This window comes from Oncorhynchus mykiss, chromosome 21, assembly GCF_013265735.2.
Source record: "Oncorhynchus mykiss isolate Arlee chromosome 21, USDA_OmykA_1.1, whole genome shotgun sequence".
Lineage (NCBI taxonomy): Eukaryota > Metazoa > Chordata > Actinopteri > Salmoniformes > Salmonidae > Oncorhynchus > Oncorhynchus mykiss.
The window spans coordinates 39,339,710-39,363,468 of record NC_048585.1 but is presented as its reverse complement, the minus strand read 5'-3'; the positions used below and the strand labels follow the sequence as shown (position 1 = coordinate 39,363,468).

The window sequence follows — 23,759 nt, the reverse complement described above, 5'->3', positions numbered from 1 at the left end:
TAGTTTTGACCTCTGGTGTTCATAACATGAATAGTGACTTAGAAAAGCAATAATTTAGTGGTTGGACTAGTTGGATCCAGAAATATAGGTTTTAATTCAGATAAATATACAATAAAATATGCCCCACTAGGTGACATAAGCTGTCTGTAACCTACCTGTTGTGGTTGCAGTCACTTTAGGCAACAGAGTAAACTTAAATGTAATATTTCAAGCAATTATTTTTAGAGCCTATGATACAACTGGCATGCTAAATTGTGTAGAAATCTATAAAAATCTCTATCTTGCTGACTGAACGCACACTTTTTGGCCATCACCTCGTAAGAACTCAGTTTCCATGGAAACAACATCGACCGTCTTGTCATGGCAACAACATCCGAACATACTGTACTGGTGCGAGAGACACATGCCCCCCCCCCCCCCCATCCTCCAAAAATCTTAGAGCACCACGAATCAGATTTCAAATGTAATATAATCAACTCCTAAACTCAAACGAAACAGCGTTGTGTCTACATACATGTTTAGTTTTAGTTATGAAAGTGTTTGAAATAGATCTAGTAGATCAAGCGAGTTCGCCTCGGTTGGCTTGGTTACGAAACTGATTTTACCGGTTGCCTCAAAATGCGCAATGCGCATGTTCACTGAGGAGGGGAACAGCTGACGTCTGTCACCGGAATCGCTCCTACTAGCTAGCTGGTTGAATGAGTTGCTCGCTCGAGCCGTAGTATTCTGAAACAGACATGGAATGTTGACGTTTGCTGTGTTTAAAACGAAAAGGAAAATCAAGTAATTCATATACGAAGATCCAAGTTAATATTTGCGTTGTGAGCCTGATAAAATGGTAAGTAATTTCGCCATAAAAAGAGCTGAATAGCTCAAACCAGCCGGTTAGCTCATTACATTAGCTGCAAGCAAGGTGTATGGTTTCAGGAAGCAGAGTGAAGCAAGCTGGTTGGCCACCTGTGTTGGCTAGAAAGGTAAAGTGGCTAATGCTAACATAGCTACAGGTACAGTAGCCAACTTGTTTGCTAGTCTGACAGGCCGCACATTAGAGTTTTGCCTAGTCTAAATTCTAACTTCGCTAGGAAGATGTATGTTGAGCTCACTGGCTAACAAGTTATCTTCGAAGGTAACCTTACATAACTAAGCCTTTTGACACTTGTTTAGCTAGCCAGATGTCGTGATTAGCCAAATAGCTGGCTTGCTAGCTGGTTCTGTTTGCTTGCAACGAAATGTACACTTGAACTAGGTAGTTTGACATGTTCCTATGTATGTGTGTACATAGTTGGTGTTAACAGCTGTAAAGTTGGCTGTTGACTGCCTACACGTTGCAGATACTCTGTGACCCTCAACACTGACCCTGCACTAGCTACATTGATACAATGATCGATGTGTATTGATAAAATGGTGTTAAACTATTCAGACACTCCTTTCTCTTTTGCTGATCTGGTTGTCAGTTAGGCTGCCTCTTGTATTGCTGCCTGTTTACTGCACCTTTACTGTGGACAAAATTATAAACTGTTGACTATTAGACAATTGCCACTTTTGTCAACTTGAAGTCCAATCAAAACACATATTTTGACCAATGGGTTAAATAATATTTTGTGTGTGGATAATCCTTTAAGAAAACCATTGGTCCAAACCTCATGTCTCGATCACAATCTGTTAAAAAGCTATTGATTGGAGTTTTTGCTGTCCTACAAGGGTCAGAATTAAGGTGACTAAATCAATGGAGGCCAGAGGGGAAAAAAGTGTTCAAATATCAGGAAAATTGCACCGAGTCAGCTGGGCTGGATTCTGGGCAAGGATTAAAGGCTACTGGTTACCCGACAGGCTAACTTTACCATTGAACTCATCTTTCTTCTCGAATCTGCAGTTAAGATGGAAATCGATTTTGATACGACATGCAATTTTTAAATATTTTAGCATATGATTTTCATTTTAATACGAAATTCCTCTTTTTCAAGATTTCTCACAAAAACAAGCGTATCTCTTGTGAAATGTCAACAAAGCACTGAGCGCATACCAAGCTTTTTATTTTCTTAGCCTATTACGTTTAATTCCGTTTGTCATGCAAATGTTTTTGTTTTTTTGACCCGCAGTAACAACTTGGAAGACCAAAAAATGTAAAATCCTCAGAAGTTGTTACAAGAAACCTGACCGCTATGTCAACAGAGCTCGGTGCTAATTATCAGATGTATTAAGTTACGAAATCCAACTTTTTGCAGATAGTGTTAATCATATGTTAGAGAAAGACCTCACTGAACAATTCAGAACACGAATCTTCATATTTATCTTGGTAAAATGTATTTTAGAACATAAGGATCTGAAATGTCATCACCAAATCACTTTTCATTTTTCACTTAAGAACAAATCACAATTTGTTCTTAACTGACTTGCCTGGTTAAATAAAGGTTACAAAATAAAATAAAAATAGGGTATTGCTGTCCTCACCAGTGTCCTTTTACAGAACATAAAACCCCTTCCATGTCTTCTCCTCTCTGTCAGATTAAAACTAGAGAGAGAGCACTGAGTGGGTTCGACTGTAACTAGCAAAGTAGTTGACTGTAAATTGATTGGTGTCAGTAGAGTTTGTAAGGTCTGTCCAGTTCTGTGTTTTTAACCTAAAATCATGTGTAGCTCATCTTTGCATCTATGTTTTGTGGTCAGCAACTAACTAGCTAACTAGCCTGGAGTGACAATCTGTTTGTACTATCATGTCAACTTCTTGTTTGGCATGACAAGGAGTTGGCATCATTACACAAATAGACTCCCACTTGCTGTCAGTCAAATTTGATTACCAGTACTATACTAATATTTGTGGTTGGCTGGCCATTGCTTCTTGAAGAGGGATGGTTTGTACCAATATTTGTGTTTTAGATATAATGTACATAGTATACTGTGTTGGCTAAGTTGAATAGTGTTAGCCTGGTCTCAGATCTGTTTGTGCAGTGTGACAATGACCATAGGAGTTGGCAAGACAGCACAAACAGATCTTGGCCCAGGCTAGAATATGGTGGGTCCTTTGACCATAGGAGTGAGGCAAGACTGCATAAACGGATCTGGGCACAGGCTAGAATATGGTTGGTCTTTTGACTGCTTTATAACTAAGTAGGACTGCTGCTGCTAAACCACTTCACATTGTAGGATCTGACACAGATGAGCTTAAGCATAATCTCCCAAAAGGAAGCTAGTCTATTCTTATGCACATCATGGCCTTCTTTACTTCACACTCCCTTGTCACATGTCCCCCTCTCCTCTCTTCTCTCAATTCCAGTTCAGATGGGCTTTATTGGCATGGGAAACACATGTTTACATTGCCAATTCAGGTGAAATAGATAATAAAACATGTACAGTAAGCATTACACTTACAAAAGTCCCAAAATAATAAAGACATTTAAAATGTCATTATGTATATATACAGTGTTGTAATGATGTGCAAATAAATATAAGTTTTATTTACATTTTGGTTGCCCTTTTCTTTTGGCAACAGGTCACTAATCTTGCTGCTGTGATTGCACACTAGTATTTCACCCAGTAGATATGTGACTTTATCAAAATTTGATCTGTTTTCAAAGTCTTTGTGGGTCTGTGTAATCTGAGGCAAAGGTGTCTAATATGGTCATACATTTGACAGGAGGTTAGGAAGTGCAGCTCAGTTTCCACCTCATTTTGTGTTCAGTGTGCGCATAGCATATCTTCTCTTGAGAGCCAGGTCTGCCCTCGGCGGCCTTTCTCAATGGCAAGGCTATGCTCACTGAGTCTGTACATAGTTGAAGATGTCCTTCATTTTGTATCAGTCACAGTTAGGTTTGCATAGGGTCGGAAACTTTCCGGTAAATTTCTGGTAATTTTCCATGGGAAGTTAAGCCTGGATATTTTGGGAATTTTGCTTAAATTCATCAAAAAAGTTAGCTTATAACAGTGAACCTTTTTTTGTGGGATACACAAGGCATTTCTAGGTCTTGTGGCATATTTTGGTGAAACTATCCCCAATTCAATGGAATTGCAGCCCTTTGCATGCACAGTGCATTCTTCCATCACATGTACAGCTGATTCTCAAGATCTTGCACACTAATGAGATGCTATTGAGCCCACGCTACTACACTGTCTGAGCTAAGGACTACATGCTTTCTGGTAAGTTTTGATTACATTACTGGGTGGGGTGAATATATTTTATATGACTTACATGATTTTTTGTTAACTAGTAAATGGTAGCCTACAGCAAAGTGTGTTTAAATAATTTCTAACTTGTTAACAATTTCTGCTAGTTAGTTAGTTTTTGCTACCATATGAGTTTTTGCTACCATATGGGGTTTAGCTTGCTTGAGCCTGCTAACTTTGGAGTGTTAATTCACCTGTTCCCATACATGTTTCATTTTAAAACATTTATCTTGCAAAGGAGTTGTTTAATCTAACTGCTTAACTATTTGTCTGTACATGGAATTGTATATGTTTTTTTAAACAATTTTTTTTTCTAATCCTTTTCAGGAAAATTCCACAGGCACTAGCTGATGTGTGGAGACATTTCACTGCACCTAATGTAGAAGGAAAAGCTGTGTACATTTGCAAATACTGTGCCAAATCATATGTGAAAAGTGCAGCAAAGATGCAGAATCATCTGGCCAAGTGCATAAAGTTCCCTCAGCGCTCACAACAAGCAACCTCTGACAAAAGCCCCTGTACTTCTATTCGAGGGGAAAATTAGGAATCTAACACCTTATCGATAGCAATAGCTCATGGTCCTCCTGGAATCAGAAGGTTTTTTTCACTCAATGAAGGAATATAGTCAAAGAAATGCGGATGAATGTCTTGCTTGAGCTGTGTATGCAACTGGTTCACCTCTGATGCTCACAGGCAATGTGTATTGGAAGAGATTTCTGGATGTTCTTCGCAAAGCATACACCCCTCCAACTAGACATGCTTTATCTACTAATTTGCTCGATGCAGAGTTCAACAGAGTTCAAGTGAAGGTCAAGCAAATCATAGAGAAAGCAGACTGTATTTCAATCATCTCTGCTGGGTGGTGGAATGTTCGTGAGCAAGGAATAATTAACTACATCTCCACCCCTCAACCAGTATTCTACAAGAGCACAGGACACACTGGTCTCTACATTGCAGATGAGCTGAAGGCAGTCATCAATGGCCTTGGACCACAGAAGGTATTTGCACTGGTGACAGACAATGCTGTGAACATGAAGGCTGCTTGGTCTAAAGTGGAGGAGTCCTACCCTCACATCACACCCTTTGGCTGTGCTGCTCATGCATTGAATCTGCTCTTCAAGGACATCATGGCATTGAAAACAATAGATACACTCTACAAGAGAGCCAAGGAAATTATTAGGTATGTGAAGGGTCATCAAGTTATAGCAGCAATCTACCTCACCAAGCAAATAATAAGATCACCACATTGAAGCTGCCCAGCAACACCTGTTGGGGTGGTGTTGTTATCATGTTTGTCAGTCCCCTGGAGGGGAAGGAGCCTCTCCAAGAAATTGCCTTATCACAGTCTGCTGATATGGACATCCCCTCAAGGGGATCCTCCTGGATGATGTATTTTGGGAGACTGCTATGCAGCCTGAAACCTGTAGCAGTAGTCATTGCACGGATCGAGGGAGACAATGCCATCCTGTCTGATGTTCAGACTCTGCTTGCAGAGATGTTGCTCCAAGCAGAGGAAACTGCAGTTCTGCGTATGCTGGCAAGAGCATCCTGTCTGGTGCAGAGATCAAAATGGCCTATGGTGTCATCACTACTGTATCTCGCCACCTTGGCCTGGATGAAGGCAAGGTTCTTGGCAGTCTGGCTTTGGGGTGGAGATGCAATATGGCAGTCGTGCCAACATATCTCATCAGCCACCCGATGGAAGGAACTTTGGATCTGAGGCTCTTTCCATTGTTGCCTCCATCATCCTCCAAATCCCCCCAACATCAGCCGCCTCAGAGCGCAACTGGTTCTTGTTTGTGAACACACACACCAAAGCACGTAACAGACTGACCAATACAAGGGTTGAAAAATTGGTGGTCATCCGGGCACATTTGAGGTTTTTTGAGCCTGACAATGAGCCATCCTCAACAAGGTTGGAAAGTGACAGTGAAGATGAGTCCTCAGAGTCAATGTTCAAGAGGTGGACATTTGAGGAGGTCCAGGGAGAAGACATGGAAGCCTGAGAGGAAGAAAGTCTAGAAACTAAAGTTTTGGTTATCATATGTTGAAAATGGTTTTGGGAGATGCAATGGATCATTGGGGATCATTCAATATTCCCTTTTGTTGTTCAGTGAAATCATCCCATGTGAAGAGTCAACTCATTTAATTAAAGTTCAATTTGTAACTAAATTGTTTTTTACATTTCTTTTGGAAGGATTTCATCATTTGTTATTATGTCTACTTATGATAAGGTAAAAGGTTTAAGTTTGTCTCCATATGATATGGTAAATATATCCAATGCAAAAAACATCTACATTTAAATGCCATTAATATTAATTTGCATATATTCCTGTTAATTCCCATGGAAAGTTTCCACCTCTGGTTGTAAAATTTGACGTCTCTCTTTTCTGGATTTTAATAATTAGCGGGTTTCGGCCTACTTCTACTCTGCATGCATTATTTGGTGTTTTACATTGCACACTGAGGATATTTTTGCAGAATCTCAAATTGTTTATTGTCCCAATTTGTGAATTCTTGGTTGGTGAGCGGACCTCAAACATAAAGGGCAAAGGGTTCTATAACTGATTCAAGTATTTTTACCCAGATCCTAATTGGTATGTTGAATTTTATGTTCCTTTTGATGGCATAGAAGGCCCTTCTTGCCTTGTCTCAGATCGTTCACAGCGTTGTGGAAGTTACCTGTGGAGCTGATGTTTAGGCCAAGGTATGTATAGCTTTTTGTATGCTCTAGGACAACGATGTCAAGATGGAATTTGTATTCGTTGTCCTGGCAACTGGACCTTTTTTGGAACACAGTTATTTTTGTCTTACTAAGATTTACTGTCAGAGCCCAGGTCTGACAGAATCCGTGCAGAAGATCTAGGTGTTTCTGTAGGCCCTCCTTGGTTGGGGACAGAAGAACCAGATAATCAGTAGATATTTGACTTCTGATTCTAGTAGGGTGAGGCCAGGTGCTGCAGACTGTTCTAGTGCCCTTGCCAATTCGTTGATATACACTGCTCAAAAAAGTAAAGGGAACACTTAAACAACACAATGTAACTCCAAGTCAATCACACTTCTGTGAAATCAAACTGTCCACTTAGGAAGCAACACTGATTGACAATAAATTTCACATGCTGTTGTGCAAATGGAATAGACAACAGGTGGAAATTATAGGCAATTAGCAAGACACCCCCAATAAAGGAGTGGTTCTGCAGGCGGTGAACACAGACCACTTTTCAGTTCCTATGCTTCCTGGCTGATGTTTTGGTCACTTTTGAATGCTGGCGGTGCTTTCACTCTAGTGGTAGCATGAGACGGAGTCTACAACCCACACAAGTGGCTCAGGTAGTGCAGCTCATCCAGGATGAAACATCAATGCGAGCTGTCAAGTGGCTCAGGTAGTGCAGCTCATCCAGGATGGAACATCAATGCGAGCTGTGGCAAGAAGGTTTGCTGTGTCTGTCAGCGTAGTGTCCAGAGCATGGAGGCGCTACCAGGAGACAGGCCAGTACATCAGGAGACGTGGAGGAGGCTGTAGGAGGGCAACAACCCAGCAGCAGGACCGCTACCTCCGCCTTTGTGCAAGGAGGAGCAGGAGTAGCACTGCCCAGAGCCCTGCTAAATGACCTCCAGCAGGCCACAATTGTGCATGTGTCTGCTCAAACGGTCAGAAACAGACTCCATGAGGGTGGTATGAGGGCCCGACGTCCACCGGTGGGTGTTGTGCTTACAGCCCAACACTGTGCAGGACGTTTGGCATTTGCCAGAGAACACCAAGATTGGCAAATTCGCCACTGGCGCCCTGTGCTCTTCACAGATGAAAGCAGGTTCACACTGAGCACATGTGACAGACGTCACAGTCTGGAGACGCCGTGGAGAACTTTCTGCTACCTGCAACATCCTCCAGCATTACCGGTTTGGCGGTGGGTCAGTCATGGTGTGGGGTGGCATTTCTTTGGTGGGCCGCACAGCCCTCCATGTGCTCGCCAGAGGTAGCCTGACTGCCATTAGGTACCGAGATGAGATCCTTATACCCCTTGAGAGACCATATGCTGGTGCGGTTGGCCCTGGGTTCCTCCTAATGCAAGACAATGCTAGACCTCATGTGGCTGGAGTGTGTCAGCAGTTCCTGCAAGAGGAAGGCATTGATGCTTTGGACTGGCCTGCCCGTTCCCCAGACCTGAATCCAATTGAGCACATCTGGGACATCATGTCTCGCTCCATCCACCAATGCCATGTTGCACCACAGACTGTCCAGGAGTTGGCGGATGCTTTAGTCCAGGCCTGGGAGGAGATCCCTCAGGAGACCATCCGCCACCTCGTCAGGAGCATGCCCAGGCGTTGTAAGAGGTCATACAGGCACGTGGAGGCCACACACACTACTGAGCCTAATTTTGACTTGTTTTAAGGACATTACATCAAAGTTGGATCAGCCTGTAGTGTGGTTTTCCACTTTAATTTTGAGTGTGACTCCAAATCCAGACCTCCATGGGTTGATAAATTTGATTTCCATTGATAATTTTTGTGTGGTTTTGTTGTCAGCACATTCAACTATGTAAAGAAAAAAGTATTTAATAAGAATATTTCATTCATTCAGATCTAGGATGTGTTATTTTAGTGTTCCCTTTATTTTTTTGAGCAGTGTATATGTTGAAGAGGGGTGGGGCTTAACCTCTCTGGGATCATTCGGGACGCTAGCGTTCCACCTCGCCAACAGCCAGTGAAAGTGCAGGGCGCCAAATTCAGAACAACAGAAATCTCATAATTAAAATTCCTCAACCATATAAGTATTTTACACCATCTTAAAGATACACTTTTCGTTAATCCAACCACAGTGTCCGATTTCAAAAAGGCTTTTCAGCGAAAGCAGAACATATCATTATGTTAGGTCAGCAACTAGTCACAAAGCATTCAGCCATTTTCCAACCAACGAGAGGTGTCACAAAAAAGCAGAAATATAGATAAAATTAATCACTAACCTTTGACGATGTTCATCAGATGACACTCCCAGGACTCAATGTTACACAATGCATGTATGTTTTGTTCGATCAAGTTCATATTTATATCCAAAAACCTCAGTTTACATTGGCGCTATGTTCAGAAATGCCTCCAAAACATCTGGAGAAATTGCAGAGAGCCACATCAAATAACAGAAATACTCATCATAAACTTTGAAAGATGCATGTTTTACATAGAATTAAAGATAAACTTGTTCTTAACAATCCCGGATCTGGGAGCGTAATCATAGCCTCAAATGAATTAGCATAACGCAGCGGGCATAAATACCCCTAGAATCTTTTCCTATTCATGAAAATCGCAAATGAAATATATTCAAACAATATATTTTGTTAATCACACTGTCATCTCAGATTTTCAAAATATGCATTACAGCCAACGCTAGACAAACATTTGTGTAAGTTTATCATGGCATAATGCTTTGCTCTGCTGGCAGCAGGCAACATTTTCACGAAAATAAGAAAAGCAACCAAATTAAATAATTTACCTTTGAAGAACTTCGGATGTTTTCTCTCAGGAGACTCCCAATTAGATAGCAAATGTTCCTTTTTTCCAAAAATATTATTTTTGTAGGCGAAATAGCTCCCGTTTGTTCATCATGCTTGGCTGAGAAATCGACCGGAAAATGCTACCACTACAACGCCAAACTTTTTTCCAAATTAGCTCCATAATATCGACAGAAACACGGCAAACGGTTGTTTAGGATCAATGCTCAAGGTGTTTTCAACATATATTCGATAATATATCCGTCGAGGCAATTGGTTTCTCATAAGAAGCGATTGGAAAAATGGCTACCTCAGTATTTTACGCAAGATTTTATGCGGGAGACACAATGTGACCACTTGCTAAATATGGTCCCTTACGGCTATTCTTCAACGGAAATGTGCAAAAATACGTCACAATGCTGTAGACACCTTGGGGGATATGTAGAAAACGTAAGCTCATTCGTAGCTCATTCACAGCCATATAAGGAGTCATTGGCATGAGGCGGTTTCAAAAAATGCAGCACTTCCTGGTTGGATTTTTATCTGGGTTTCGCCTGCAACATCAGTTCTGTTGCACTCACAGACAATATCTTTGCAGTTTGTTTTCTATCCAAGCTGTCAATTATATGTGTAGTCGAGCATCTTTTCGTGACAAAATATCTTGTTTAAAACGGGAACGTTTTTCATCCAAAAATTTAAATAGCGCCCCCTAACACCTAGAGGTTAATGCAACTGCTGTGTCAGATTTCAAAAAAGATTTACGGAAAAAGCACAATATTCAATCATCTGAGAACAGCGTTCAGCCACAAAAGCAAGCCATACAGTTACCCGCCAAATTGTGGAGTCAACAAAAGTCATAAATAGCATTATTAATCTTCACTTACCTTTGCTGATCTTCATCGGAATGCACTCCCAGGACTCCTACTTCCACAAGAAATGTTTGTTTTGTTCGATTACGTCCATATTTATGTCAAAATACCTCCGTTTTGTTTGCATGTTTTGTTCACTATTCAAAAGTCACAATGCGCGGGCGCAAAATCTAGACTAAAAGTCAAGAGTTCCATTAGTTTGTAGAAACATGTCAAACGATGTTTACAGTCAATCCTTAGGGTATTTTTATAATGAATATTCAATAATATTCCAACCGGACAATAGCGTATTCATTACAAAGGAAAAAGAACGAACAGCGCACCCGCGTGACCGCGCAGTAAACAACTGATTGGCCACAGCCTAGTCCACTTGTTGAAACAGCTCTTATTCGACCTCCTTCCACAATAAAAGCCTCAAACAACTTTCAAAATACTTTTGACATCTGCTGGAAGCCTTGGGAAGTGCAATCTGGCCCCATAGACACAGCATATTGGATAGGCAATCACTTAAATGAAACTACAAACCTCAGATTTCCCACTTCCTGGTTGGATTTGTCTCAGGTTTTCGCCTGCCTTATTAGTTCTGTTATACTCAGACATCATTCAAGCAGTTTTAGAAACTTCAGAGTGTTTTCTATCCAATACTACTAATAACATGCATATATTAGCATCTGAGACAGAGTAGCAGGCAGTGTACTCTGGGAACCTTATTCATCCAAGCTACTCAATACTGCCCCCAGTCCCAAAGGAGTTAAGGAGCTTTTTTTTGCACTTATTCCATGCAGTGTTATTTTTTTATCCATGGGGTACTGTATTGTAATGACCTCTGCACAGGGATAAGCAATGGGGCTTCAATGGCCTCTGCATTTGGGTAGGGAAACTCTCCTGCCATTGTCAGGCTCAAGAGTTTTCACACCTCTCACTTCACACTTAAGTGCTAATTGAAGTTGCAGCCAGGTCAGTTCTGTCCTAGCAGCTTGGTAGCCTTATTTATTAAACTTTGTATAACAAAATTACCTAGAGATTGTCTTTTTTTTGTAGTTTCAGACTCCACATTACTCACTCAGTTTTGTGTTGGATTGTATTTTTAGGTTGCGCTGTGTTTCTTCTGCAGGTTTTGGTTTGTTCGTTTTTTTTTCTTGATAGTCCTTGGTAGTAATAGACCATTCAGGTAGTTTTGTCCAAAATCAATGTTTTAGGTATGGAATTTGGATTCAAGGTTTTGATGTTGAGGTTAGTATCCTGTATAAACTAGAATTTATACAGGTTTATCGGGCTTATCTACATTTATCCAACTCTAATTCTATATTTTTTTGCAGAAGAACCCAGGAGCCCATGAGCTCACTACCCTCTCTCGCCCTCTGAAGTGTTTTTGAGAACACACACACTGAATGCAAGTAGAATGATACTCCTTTCAAAAGGTGACTTTCACAGATGATTTTGTAGGTGGGCGCTGATGTTAGTAGTCTAGTTTAACATTAGAGTGTGTGCTACATTCGTGGCCAGGCAGTCTCTAGGAGATTGACGCTCCACCACACCACGTGGTGCCAGGGAGTTTAAAAGCACAGATTGGAGATTTTGTTTCAGGGAGGGTCTCGATAACTAGGACAAGTCCGGTGGGAGATGTAGTCTGTTACTGTACTTTTTCCACCATGTCAGTATTAACATGGTTGATATGTAGATCTAGACACACATGTAGGCCCTACTAAACTTGTGACATAAAAAGTATGGTCTGTCTGTCCTCCCCTCTCTCTCTCCCACTGACTCTCTTTCTCTCGCTCATAATCTTTCTCTCTTTATGCAGATCTGATGTTCATTTTTTTTTGTTGTTGTACAATGGAGCAATATCTCTTTCCCCATCATACTTATAATCCCCCTTTTCCTGTTTTGTGACCCAGTCCAGGTTGCTAATATATGAGACTTGCTGCGCCGGCGCGAAAGGTCTTACTGCTTACTCTCTGTTAGCCTGTGTCTGCCTAATATGTGTAGGCCTACATATCACGACCTCTCTGCCCTGTCTGCTGTCCCACCTCCTCCTCTCTAGATGCGTTTCATGTTGCTGTTCAGTGCTCCAGAAGTCCTCCCGCTTTATGCAGAACTGTCTATTTTAGTCTTTGTTTTACCCTCTATGTTCTGTCTGTTGTACACACTAGTTCATCCTGAAGTTACCTGGTACTAACGTGCCCTGGTCTCCTTTCTGTATGCTATTGATCCTGTCTTTGATCCTGTCTTTCTCCCCACCTGTTTCCTCCCCCTGTAAACTGACATTAACTCTTCCTGGTCTCCCTCCTTTCTAGATGCGTTTCATGTTGCTGTTCAGTCGGCAGGGGAAGCTGCGTCTCCAGAAGTGGTACACGGCCACGGCCGAGAGGGACAAGAAGAAGATGGTGAGGGAGCTCATGCAGGTGGTGCTGGCCCGCAAGCCCAAGATGTGCAGCTTCCTGGAGTGGAGGGACCTCAAGATTGTCTACAAGAGGTACTGGAATACACGCACACGCCAGGGATTTTTCTGATCCTTGAAAAGTGTTTTTTCATGGTTGTGTGAGACAGCATGTAGCTGCTACACACTCTGTTCACACAAACACACACTTGAACAATTTCAACAAAGGGTACTGCGTGCTTCACATAAGTGTTTGGAATTGTAGTCACACACACATACTCTCTCTCCCACTGTCTCTCACTCACACAATAATTGAATGACTTCTTTTTTTTTTCCAGAAAGAACTTCAGTTGTGGCAGGTCGAATAAGATAGATAGATGTATAGTAGACATATAAACGGCAACGTTCACACGTGACCTTACCAATGTTTACAAGGTTTAGGCCTATACAAGATACACGTAAACCGCACAACTGTTTTAATTTAAAAGCCATACTGATGCCGGTACAAAGCTTTTAGTGGCTCTCTTGGTTTTAAGAGGTCCTGAGTCTGTTCCCTAATGGCAGAACTGGCTCTTCAGTGTTGGTGTAAGATCCAAAATGATTTATTTGCCCCTTTTATGTTTGCGCTCTTTGTAAACGTCTCGGAGAGCCTTTTGCTTTCTCCATTCAATCTTACCACAGACCTGTACAACTCTCACAATGGTATTCAGACTTGCCCATGTGAGGGAGCCAAACCAGGCAACTACACTAAATGTTAAGATGGCCCCCCCCTTTCCCTCTACTGGTAATAATTGTTCTTCAAAAGTGGCTCCAGGGGGGCATTAAAAGAGACAGACCTGTCACACACACACTTGACATTACTGTGTGTGTGTGTGTCCCGACCTGTCTCCTGGCATTATCACCCAAGCTGTCTCTGAGGGGTGTTTGGTATTGTTTCCCCAAAACACAGATTTGACTTTCCATTCCAACTGATGCTCAGTGACTCACCATTTGGACACTCATTCCCACCTCCCACATCTCATACAGAAGCCATCCACACACAGCACTCGGTGTAGAAGTTGCCCAGAGGATCCTACAGTAACCTACACCACAGTGAATCTGTGCAAGCTTATCATATGCTGCACTTCCACCTAAGACTGTGTGCCGCCACTGTTCTTATGTTAATTAGGCTCGGGCTGTATACCGGGGTATTTGGAAATAGCCACGGGATGGTTTTTAATACCTTTGAAACTATTTATTTAACGTTTTTTTTAAAATATGTGAATATTTTTTGGTACTTTTAAAGTAAATACCTGCAGTCAACTTGTGCAATACATTAGGAGATAAAGGAGATCGCGTTCTTCATTTCAATATGACACTTACTGGTAGTCAGTCCACTGTCATGTTGTATTTGTTTACAAGCACACAACAACCAGAGAACGGAGCCTTGTGAGTCACTACTGTGCAGCATGTGCCAGGTGATTGAGTTACAGTATGGAATTCACAATGAAATGTTTGCCAGCTAGATATAATTTAACTGTCTAAAATCTGCTAAAGGCTCTGCAGTTGCACATTTGGTTTGCTAACTTAGCTAGGTAGCTAACTAGCTACTAAGTGGTTACCTTCTTCCCAAGTCCAGCTTTGCTTTGTAACAGCAGAGAATCCCTTCCTGGATAAAGATCCTTGCTGTCTAACATTTTGTTTTGTGAGTAGCATTTTTTTTAAAGTTACTTTGTGATCTGGGATGTCCGTCCTGAAAATGGTTTAGGTCAGAGACTGTATAGAATGTTCGCAATGTCAGCATTCTCTATGGGATTTTACATGTACTTGTTAGCATTGCTAACCTTCGTATTACAGAGGCGATGGGGTTAGAAAATAGTACCCCTGGTGTTCTGTGTCGGTATTACAGAATATCCCCATATGGCACAAGGTCTGTATGACAATATGGATACCGCCCAAGCCTAGTGTTAATGTTTTGCTCTAGTGTAATTGTTTCCACCAGGAGTGTGACACTAAAGACTTGGGGTGTGCCGAATCAACAACCTCTGTATCAAGTTGCTTTGTGAGAAGGTTTTAAAGTTCACAGTTAGCCATTCTTGTGTAAATGTAAGCTGAAAAGTACCAGTGGCTTGGCCTTGGCCCCAAGTCAGAGCATGTTTGCAAAAAATGTGGCAAAGCAATTAACTATTTGTCCTGAATGCAAATTATGTTTTTGTGCAAATCCAATACAACACCTTACTGAGTACCACTCTACATATTTTCAAGCATAGTGGTGGCTGCATCATGTTATGGGTACTGTATGCTTGCAATCATTAAGGCCTGGGGGGTTTTGAGGATAAAAATAAACGGAATGGATATAAGCACAGGCAAAATCCTAGTGTTGGTTCAGTCTGCTTTCCAATAGACACTGAAAGATGAATTAACCTTTCAGCAGGGCAATAACCTAAAACACTAAGCCAAAACTACACTGGCATTGCTTACCAAGAAAACATTTAATGTTTCCGATTGGCCGAGTTAGTGTTGACTCAAATCTGCTTGGCAAGATTTATTGCAAGACTTGAATAAGCCAAGACTTGAAAATGGTTGTCTAGCAATGATCAACAATCAATTGGACAGAGCTTTTTTAATTTTGAATAGAATAGTGGGCAAATATTGTACAGTCCAGGTGTGCAAAGCTCTTAGACTTACCCAGAAAGACTCACAGCAGTGAGCGCTGCAAAAAGGTGATTCTAACATGTATTGACTCAGGATTGTGAATACATATGTAAATTAGATATGTATGTATTTTATGTTCAATACATTCGCTAAAATGTATTGGTTTTCAACAGGTTTTCAGGTTCAACAGGTTTTCAATTTGTCATTATGGGGTATTGAGTGTAGATGGGCGAGGAAAAACAATTGAATCCATTTTGAATTCAGGCTGTAACACAAGAAAATGTGCATTAAGTCCAGGGCTATGAATACTTTCCTATGCAATGTAGATGGAAATAGGAAGAACTGAGGTAAATCTGATGGAAACTCAACAGTGCTCTCTGCGGTGTAGTGCAGTACCTGTTTCTGGCCAGGTGAGTGAGCCAAAGAGCTGACTTTGCTAATGCTCTAGTGTTTCCCAACTCTGGTCGTCAAGTATCCTTGACAGCATGCATTTTTGTTGTAGCCCCAGACAAAAAACACCTGATTCAACTTGTCAAGGGCTTGATGACTAGTTGACAAGTAGAATCAGGTGTGCTTGTCCAGGGCCACAGTTGGGAAACAACGCACACAACCTTACACACAACCCAACACATGGTATAGTGCACAACCCTTGAGTTGTCAAGCACACTGCATAGACTGGCATCATACACAGCAGCAGAAAAAGCTTGTCTTTCAGTAGTTATTAGTTGTCTAAGGGCGCGTTCAGCAGGACGCAACGGTTTGGAACATTCAGATTGAAATATGCTTTGCAGAAGAAGCATGCCCTCTATTTGTGGCATTCTATCTACGTTTGGCTACAGAACATGGCCCTGGGTTACTGACTGGCAGGAGCTCCATGGATTTCCCCCTTTTTAGTTCTGAGCTGAACCTCAATGAAGAAGGTGTGGGTGTGTTGAACCTCAATAACCCAAAGACAGTGTGGGGGTTTTCTGGGTTCCTTCCTTCCATTCCGCCTCTGCATGCTGTTTGCACTAATACGGTGTGTGTGTGTGTGTGTGTGTGTGTGCGCTCTATAGGTATGCCAGTCTGTATTTTTGCTGTGCGGTGGAGGAGCAGGACAACGAACTCATCACTCTAGAGGTCATCCACCGCTTCGTAGAGCTGCTGGATAAGTACTTCGGCAGCGTGAGTCTCTCATTCCGACTTCTCCAGCCAACTCTTTCATTATCTCTTCTTTAGCCAACTGCATTCTCTCTCTCCAACTGCTTATTTCTCACCTCCACTCGTTGGCTTATCATATATTTTCCATTTCATCCTCCCTGCCTCTCTTCCATTTCATCCTCCCTGCCTCTCTTCCATTTCATCCTCCCTGCCTCTCTTCCATTTCATCCTCCCTGCCTCTCTTCTATTTTACTACCGGACAATCAAAGGATTTTCATGTAAGTCGATGACTCGCATCATATGCTGTTTATTCTCCCTCACGGTCCCTCTATTGATCTATTGAACTCTCCATAGTCTTCTCTCCCTCCCCCAGTATTGTCCACTAGTGCTGTCTGCCGGCTTTGTAGACCCTTTTTAGACACAATTTCAGCCGGCTACTTTTCCCACTTAAATTAACTAAGCTACTTTTCAACTTGTTAGTCAGAAAAAGTCTGCCGAGCCCTCTCCCATTAGAATGAACAACGTGCGTCTTCCAGCCATCTATTGATAGGACAGGCTCCTGTCAGTCACAAAGTGAGCAATGACAGGTAATTTGTGTGTGTGTGTGTTGTGTGCGCTGTGGTAGCAGTCAAATGTATTTACACGGAGAAAGAGCGCATGAATTTGCACGTCCCATAATAATGTTGTAACCATGACTCAAAATCCACTTGGCCTATTTTCTTCTGTCACATAAATTTTTTTTGCGTGCAGGGCCCGACATTAACCAATCAAGTCAATCACATGTATTTATAAAGCCATTTTTACATCAGCCGATACCACAAAGTACTTACACAGAAACCCAGCCTAAAACCCCAAACAGCAAGCAATGCAGATGTAGAAGCACGATGGCTAGGAAAAACTCCCTAGAAAGGCAGGAACTTAGGAAGAATCCTAGAGGAACCAGGCTCTGAAGGGTGTCCAGTCCTCTTCAGGCTGTGCCGGGTGGAGATTATAACAGTACATGGCAATTAAGGACAGAACATTCGTTCAAGATGTTCAAACGTTTATTTTAATGAACAAAAATATAAACGCAACATGCAAAGTGTTGGTCTCATTTTTCATGAGCCGAAATAAAAGATCCCAAAAATCTCGAATCTCTAATTTTGTTCAAAAATTAGTTTATCCTTTTTAGTTAATATTTCTCTAGGTGTGGCATATCAATAAGCTGCTTTTAAACAGGATGATCATTACACAGGTGCACCTGGTGCTGGGGACAATAAAAGGCCACTCAAATATAAAGTTCTGTCACACAACACAATGCCATAGATGTCTCAAGTTGAGGATGCGTGCAGTTGACATGCTGTCTGCAGGAATGTCTACCAAAGCTGTTGCCAGATAATTTAATGTTAATTTTTCTACCGTAAGCCACCTCCAACGTTGTTTTAGAGCTATCCAAACAGCCTCGCAACCGCAGACCACGTGTAACCACACCAGCCCAGGACCTCCACATCCGGCTTCTTCACCTGCAGGATTGTCTGAGACCAGCCACCTGGGAAAACTGAGTATTTATGTCTGTAATAAAGCCCTTTTGTGGGGAAATACTCATTCTGATTGGCTGGACCTGGCTCCCCAGTGGGGGGCGCCTGTGCCCTCCCAGGCGCACCCATGGCTGGGCCCCTGCCCAATCATGTGAAATCCGTAGATTAGGGCCTAATGAATTTATTTAAATTGACTGATTTCCTTATTTGAACTGTAACTCTGTAAAATGTTTTAAATTGTTGCATTTTATATTTTTGTTCAGTAGGGATGACCATCAGGGTCAAATAATAATCACAGTGGTTATAGACGGTGCAACAGGTCAGCACAGGAGTAAATATCAGTTGGCTTCCAGGATAAGGTAGCATGTCCTGTGAACAGGTCGGGGTTCCATAGCAGCAGGGAGAACAGCAGCAAATGTATCAGCAGCACGACCAGGTGGACTGGGGACAGCCAGGAGACATCAGGTCAGGTAGTCTTGAGGCATGGTCCTAGGGCTCAGGTCGTCTGACAGGGTGAGAAGATGGGAGAATTAGAGGGAGCATACTTAAGATCACACAGTACAGATAAGACTGGAGAATTACACCAGATAAGACTGGAGAATTACACCAGATAAGACTGGAGAATTACACCAGATAAGACTGGAGAATTACACCAGATATGAGACAGACTGGCCCTAGAGCCCCTCACATAGACTATTAAAGCATAGATACTGGAGACTGATGTCGGGGACACTGTGGCCCCGTTCGACGATACCTCCGGACTGGATATAACCCCACCCACTTTGCCAAAGCACAGCCCCCAGACCACCAGAGGGAAATGAACAGACTACCAACTTACTACCCTGAGACAAAGCGGTGTATGTCCCACTAAGATCTCCCCCCACCGCATGAGCCCGAGGGGGCGCAAAACCAGACAGGAATATCACATTAGTGACTCGACCCACTCAAGTCAAGTAGAACTATCCAGCACCACTCCACATTTAATTCTAAATGCCTAATGCTTGCAAAAAAAAAAAATTTCTTTGCAGGACAAGGATTGTCCTGAATGTCTGAATTTCTTCACCTTGCTTTTCTGGTTGGCTGGCAATTTTCACCATCCAATTATTTCAGATCTACAGGAGTGTAAGTTTCACCATGGCACAGACCATGGAGATATGTTGGCACATGAAGTTATTAGAATATGGAAAACATTAGTCAATCATTGCATTTTATCCATGCTGGCTTTTGCAGGCTACCTGAGACAACCGATACCTGTCATACCTGTATTGTAGATAGCTGAGAAAATGCCTCTTAAAATGAAGCTTAAAGCCTGTGAATGTCAGCGGACTCTTACAGGGTTCTTTAAAGGCCCAATGCAGTCAAAATGTTGTTTATATCATGTTATACAACAGCTGATGAAACCAACACTGTAAAAGTGCAAATACAATTAGATTAGTGTTATTACCTGATTGGTGCAGGTTGAAAATACAATCTAGCGTTAGAATGTACCAGAAGCCGCCAAAATAGGGCTTGTTTGGCAAAAATGTCTTAACCCGGGAAAACACTGCTCTCCTCTCGCTCAAGCTTCTCTCCTTATATATCCTCAACTATAAATGTGCTTATACTCTTCTATCGTGTAATTAGTGTAGGCTTCCTGTATATACTGTACGTAGACTGTGTCAATTCCTCTTGTCTATTTTGTCTATTGCTGTTGGCACCATTTTACCAAGTCAAATTCCTGATATATGTAAATGTAATTGGCAAATAAAGGTGATTCTGATTGCTCCCTGTCTGTGTGTGTGTGTGTGTGCCCTGGCAGGTATGTGAGCTGGATATCATCTTTAACTTTGAGAAGGCCTACTTTATACTGGATGAGTTTCTGATGGGGGGGGAGATCCAAGACACGTCCAAGAAGAGTGTTCTCAAGGCCATCGAACAGGCCGACCTACTACAGGAGGTAGGATTCAGATTGAAAAAACGTTAATGTCCTCCGTGAGGCAATTCATCTAGAAGCAAACATAATACATACAGACAATCACATTTAAAAAAACGGATGGCAAAGGATAAATACTGAATAGGTGGTTTAAAGTTTTTTTTTTTAAATGTCAAAATTAGGCTGCATGTACATGATAGGAGTGATCTCTCTCTAATTAAAAAGGAAAAACTCCAGCACACCAGTCTGGCGACCTCCATCGGGTGTCTCTACCTCACTATGGGCCCTATTCAGGCTTGAGATAAATGTATTTAACACCATTTTTTAACTTAAGTCCATATTTTATTGACTTAAGTCCATATTGAGTCTGTTATATAAAAGTCTGAATCGGGCCTTATGACTTAATACCTAGCCATTATTAATGTAGTTTTATTTGTCACCATGTAGTCTGAGCCATCTGTTCCCCGTCTCCCCCTTACAGGAGGACGAGTCTCCGAGAAGTGTTCTAGAGGAGATGGGCCTGGCGTAGTGACAGCAGGGTACTCTGATCACAGCACTTTTTAATCAGGCAACAGACAGGCGAAGAGACGGAGGACTTTGGGTTCCATGTGCAACAGGGTGGAGGAAAGGGGGTTTGATGTGGAGGGGGTTTTGGGGGAGGCTGGGAAGGGGGTAAAGGCTGGGGTGGAATCTTATCTAAGGTGTGTCTCAAGTGGCACCCTATTCCCTATATAGTACTCTAGGGCACAAAAGAAGTGCACCTTTTTTAAGTAAAAATAGGGTGTCAATTGAAATTCACACGTTGACGTTTGGGTACTGAATTCCAGACATTGCTGACATTGTTGTGTATTATCATGATGATGATCCACGCCCTATTTATATTAGCTCTGTGAAAATGGTGCCACTTTTGGCCGAAGGATTTAGCTACTACTAATGTTGTATGACCCAGACTTGGGATCAAATACTATCTGAAATTGTTCATGTACTTCTAGCGTTTTGCTTTAGCCTGCATGGATTGGTTCCGTTCTGCCAGGACGCTCAATCAAGCTCAGTTTGAAGTATTTGAAATAGTATTTGGTCCCTGCTCTGATTTGACCTTGGAACTTTCCCTCCAGAGGCAGGTCAGAATGTGTCTTAATGCTTTTCATTTTTTTAGCAGGTGATGAAATAAAAACAAACATTTTCCCCAACAGATTACGTTTTATCAGATTAGGATGTGTCCCAAATTGCACCCTATTCCCTATATAGTGCACTACTTTTGACCAGGACCCATAGTGTGTTAACTTTCACCAGAGCCTTATGTAGGGAATAGGGTGCAATTTGAAGGGGACAGGGATTTGCTTTTAAATTAATGGTCGTCCAATATTTTGTATATGTACCACACGTTATGAGAATAATATAATACGTTTGCTGTTTTTAAGGGACCACATTGATTGTCTGCATTGGTGAGTTCTGTTGAACCCGTAGGATATGTTGTAGGGTTATCATTCCCATTTATGTCAATCTGAAGATTGATTCTTCCCAAGTTCTGGTTCCATCCAGAATTCCATAGAATTTAGAATTCTATTTCTGTGTTCTATTCCGCAACCGTTTTTCTCTCTCTCTCGATTTCCTCCATCTCTCAACCCCCTCTCTCTCTCTTGCGTATCGAGCAAGTAACCTATGGGGAAGTTTGATGTGATCTTTTAGCCTGTGTGTGGCTGTGCTAGCATGAATGTGGAAAGGGCTCAATGTCATAGTATGCAATGTAGTGATGATGATGATTCAGATGAGACTAACCCAGGGCACAAAAATATAGGCAGAGAGGGAGAGTGTTGTTTTTGAGCAGCAAAGTACAACAAAAGGCAAACCAACTACTTTGACATACACGTGACTTTTTAAATAATGGACCTAGCTACCTACCATTCCTATAACATCACACACATTAAATGTAGTACATTTTACGCCGATCAAATACCCACTTTCCAAAGAGTAATAATGTTTGTGTCTGCAACAAGAGGGAATAGACCAATAGGAATAAAGTGCAACTAGAAGAGAGTTTGGCTTCAGACTGTAGACATGCATTCTTATTACCTGACTTTAGCTTTTTGATTTAAATAAGATACGTTTCAACATTTATACTAGTGTACTACTTGCTAGTGTGCATTCCCAATACATTACTTCACTCTAATTAGTATCAATACATAGGCTACATTCCGATATCCACACTAGCGTACCACTTAGGGTGCCATTTGGGACACCAGCTGTTTAGTGTAGTTCTTTTGACCAGAGGCCCTAAATATGGAACAGGGTGCCGTTTGGGATGAAGCCTTTGGATGCATGCCCAATATATTGCTCCATTCAAAGTGGTATACTAGCATGGTCAATGGGACAGAACTATTGCTTCATTATTAGTAGTGCGCTAGTGTGGATTATTGGAACTGCGCCGAATAAGAAATGAGGAGATATTTTGATTCACGTTTTTTCAGGGACTCCAAAAGGGGTGTGTGTAGGGTTTTATTCATTTGGGATCCAGCATGAGGGGTGGGTGGCATGTGATAAATTACTATTGAACTACGGTCCAGTCATGGCACCCTATTCCTTTTATAGTGTGCAATCTTTGCTTTGACCAGGGTTCTGGTCAAGTAGTGCACTGTAAAGAGAGAAGGGTACCATTTGGGACGTAGACATATTATCAAAGGGAATCGTGTGAATGTAATTTTATAATGAAAATAAAATGCCATTAGAAAGGACTTGTGCCTTCTGGTTTGCTTATTGTCATTTTTACCTTAGTTGAATGCACTGACAGTAACTTGGTCTGGATAAGAGCGTCTATCCTCTCTTGAAAATGTAAATGTAGCAAGTTATTGTTTAAAAAGGTATGTTTGTTGTGTTAACTATGAATGCCCATGCATGTTTTAACCTGTGGATTTCCATAGTAGGAAATGTCAGTCTATAGGCAAGTTTGGACACACCAACTCATTCCAGGGTTTTTCTTTATTTTTGCTATTTTCTACATTGTAGAATAATAGTGAAGACATTAAAACTATGAAATAACACACATGGAATCATGTAGTAAGCAAAAAAGTGTTAAACAAATCAAAATATAATTTATATTTGAGATTCTTCAAAGTCCATATTAGAGGCTGGTAACTCTAATGAACTTATCCTCTGCAGCAGAGTCTTCCTTTCCTGTGGCGTTTCTCATGAGAACCAGTTTCATCATAGCGCTTGATGGTTTTTGCAACTGCACTTGAAGAAACTTTAAAAGTTATTGACATTTTCCAGATTGACTAAACTTCATGTCTTAAGTAATGATGGACTGTCATTTCTCTTTGCTTATTTGAGCTGTTCTAATATGGACTTTTCCCAAATAGGGCTATCTTCTGTATACCACCCCTACAACACAACTGATTGGCTCAAATGCATTAAGAAGGAAAGAAATTCCACAAATTAACCTTTTACAAGGCACACCTGTTAATTGAAATGCATTCCAGGTGACGACCTCATGAAGCTGGTTGAGAAAATGCCAAGAGTGTGCAAGGCAGTAAAGGCAAAGGGTGGCTACTTCGTAGAATCTCAAATATAAAATGTATTTTGATTAGTTGAACACTTTTTTTGGTTACTACATGATTCCATATGTGTTATTTCATAGTTGATGCCTTCACTATTATTCTACAA

General features: G+C 41.5%; 1 protein-coding gene across 2 annotated transcripts; it reads left to right on the top strand.

Moving 5' to 3' along the window:
* Window positions 1–624: 624 nt before the first annotated feature.
* On the top strand, window positions 625–22,831 carry LOC110500365 (AP-1 complex subunit sigma-1A). 2 transcript variants are annotated; one of them, XM_021577696.2, is made up of 5 exons: window positions 625–838; window positions 12,814–12,992; window positions 16,586–16,694; window positions 19,986–20,123; window positions 20,581–22,831. In XM_021577696.2, the coding sequence occupies exons 1-5, from the start codon at window positions 836–838 to the stop codon at window positions 20,626–20,628; spliced, it is 477 nt and encodes a 158-aa protein (XP_021433371.1). In that variant the 5' UTR covers window positions 625–835; the 3' UTR covers window positions 20,629–22,831. The 2 variants fall into 2 exon arrangements, with proteins under 2 accessions (XP_021433371.1, XP_036813685.1); XM_036957790.1 differs by lacking the exon at window positions 625–838 and adding an exon at window positions 952–974.
* The last annotated feature ends 928 nt before the right edge of the window (window positions 22,832–23,759 follow it).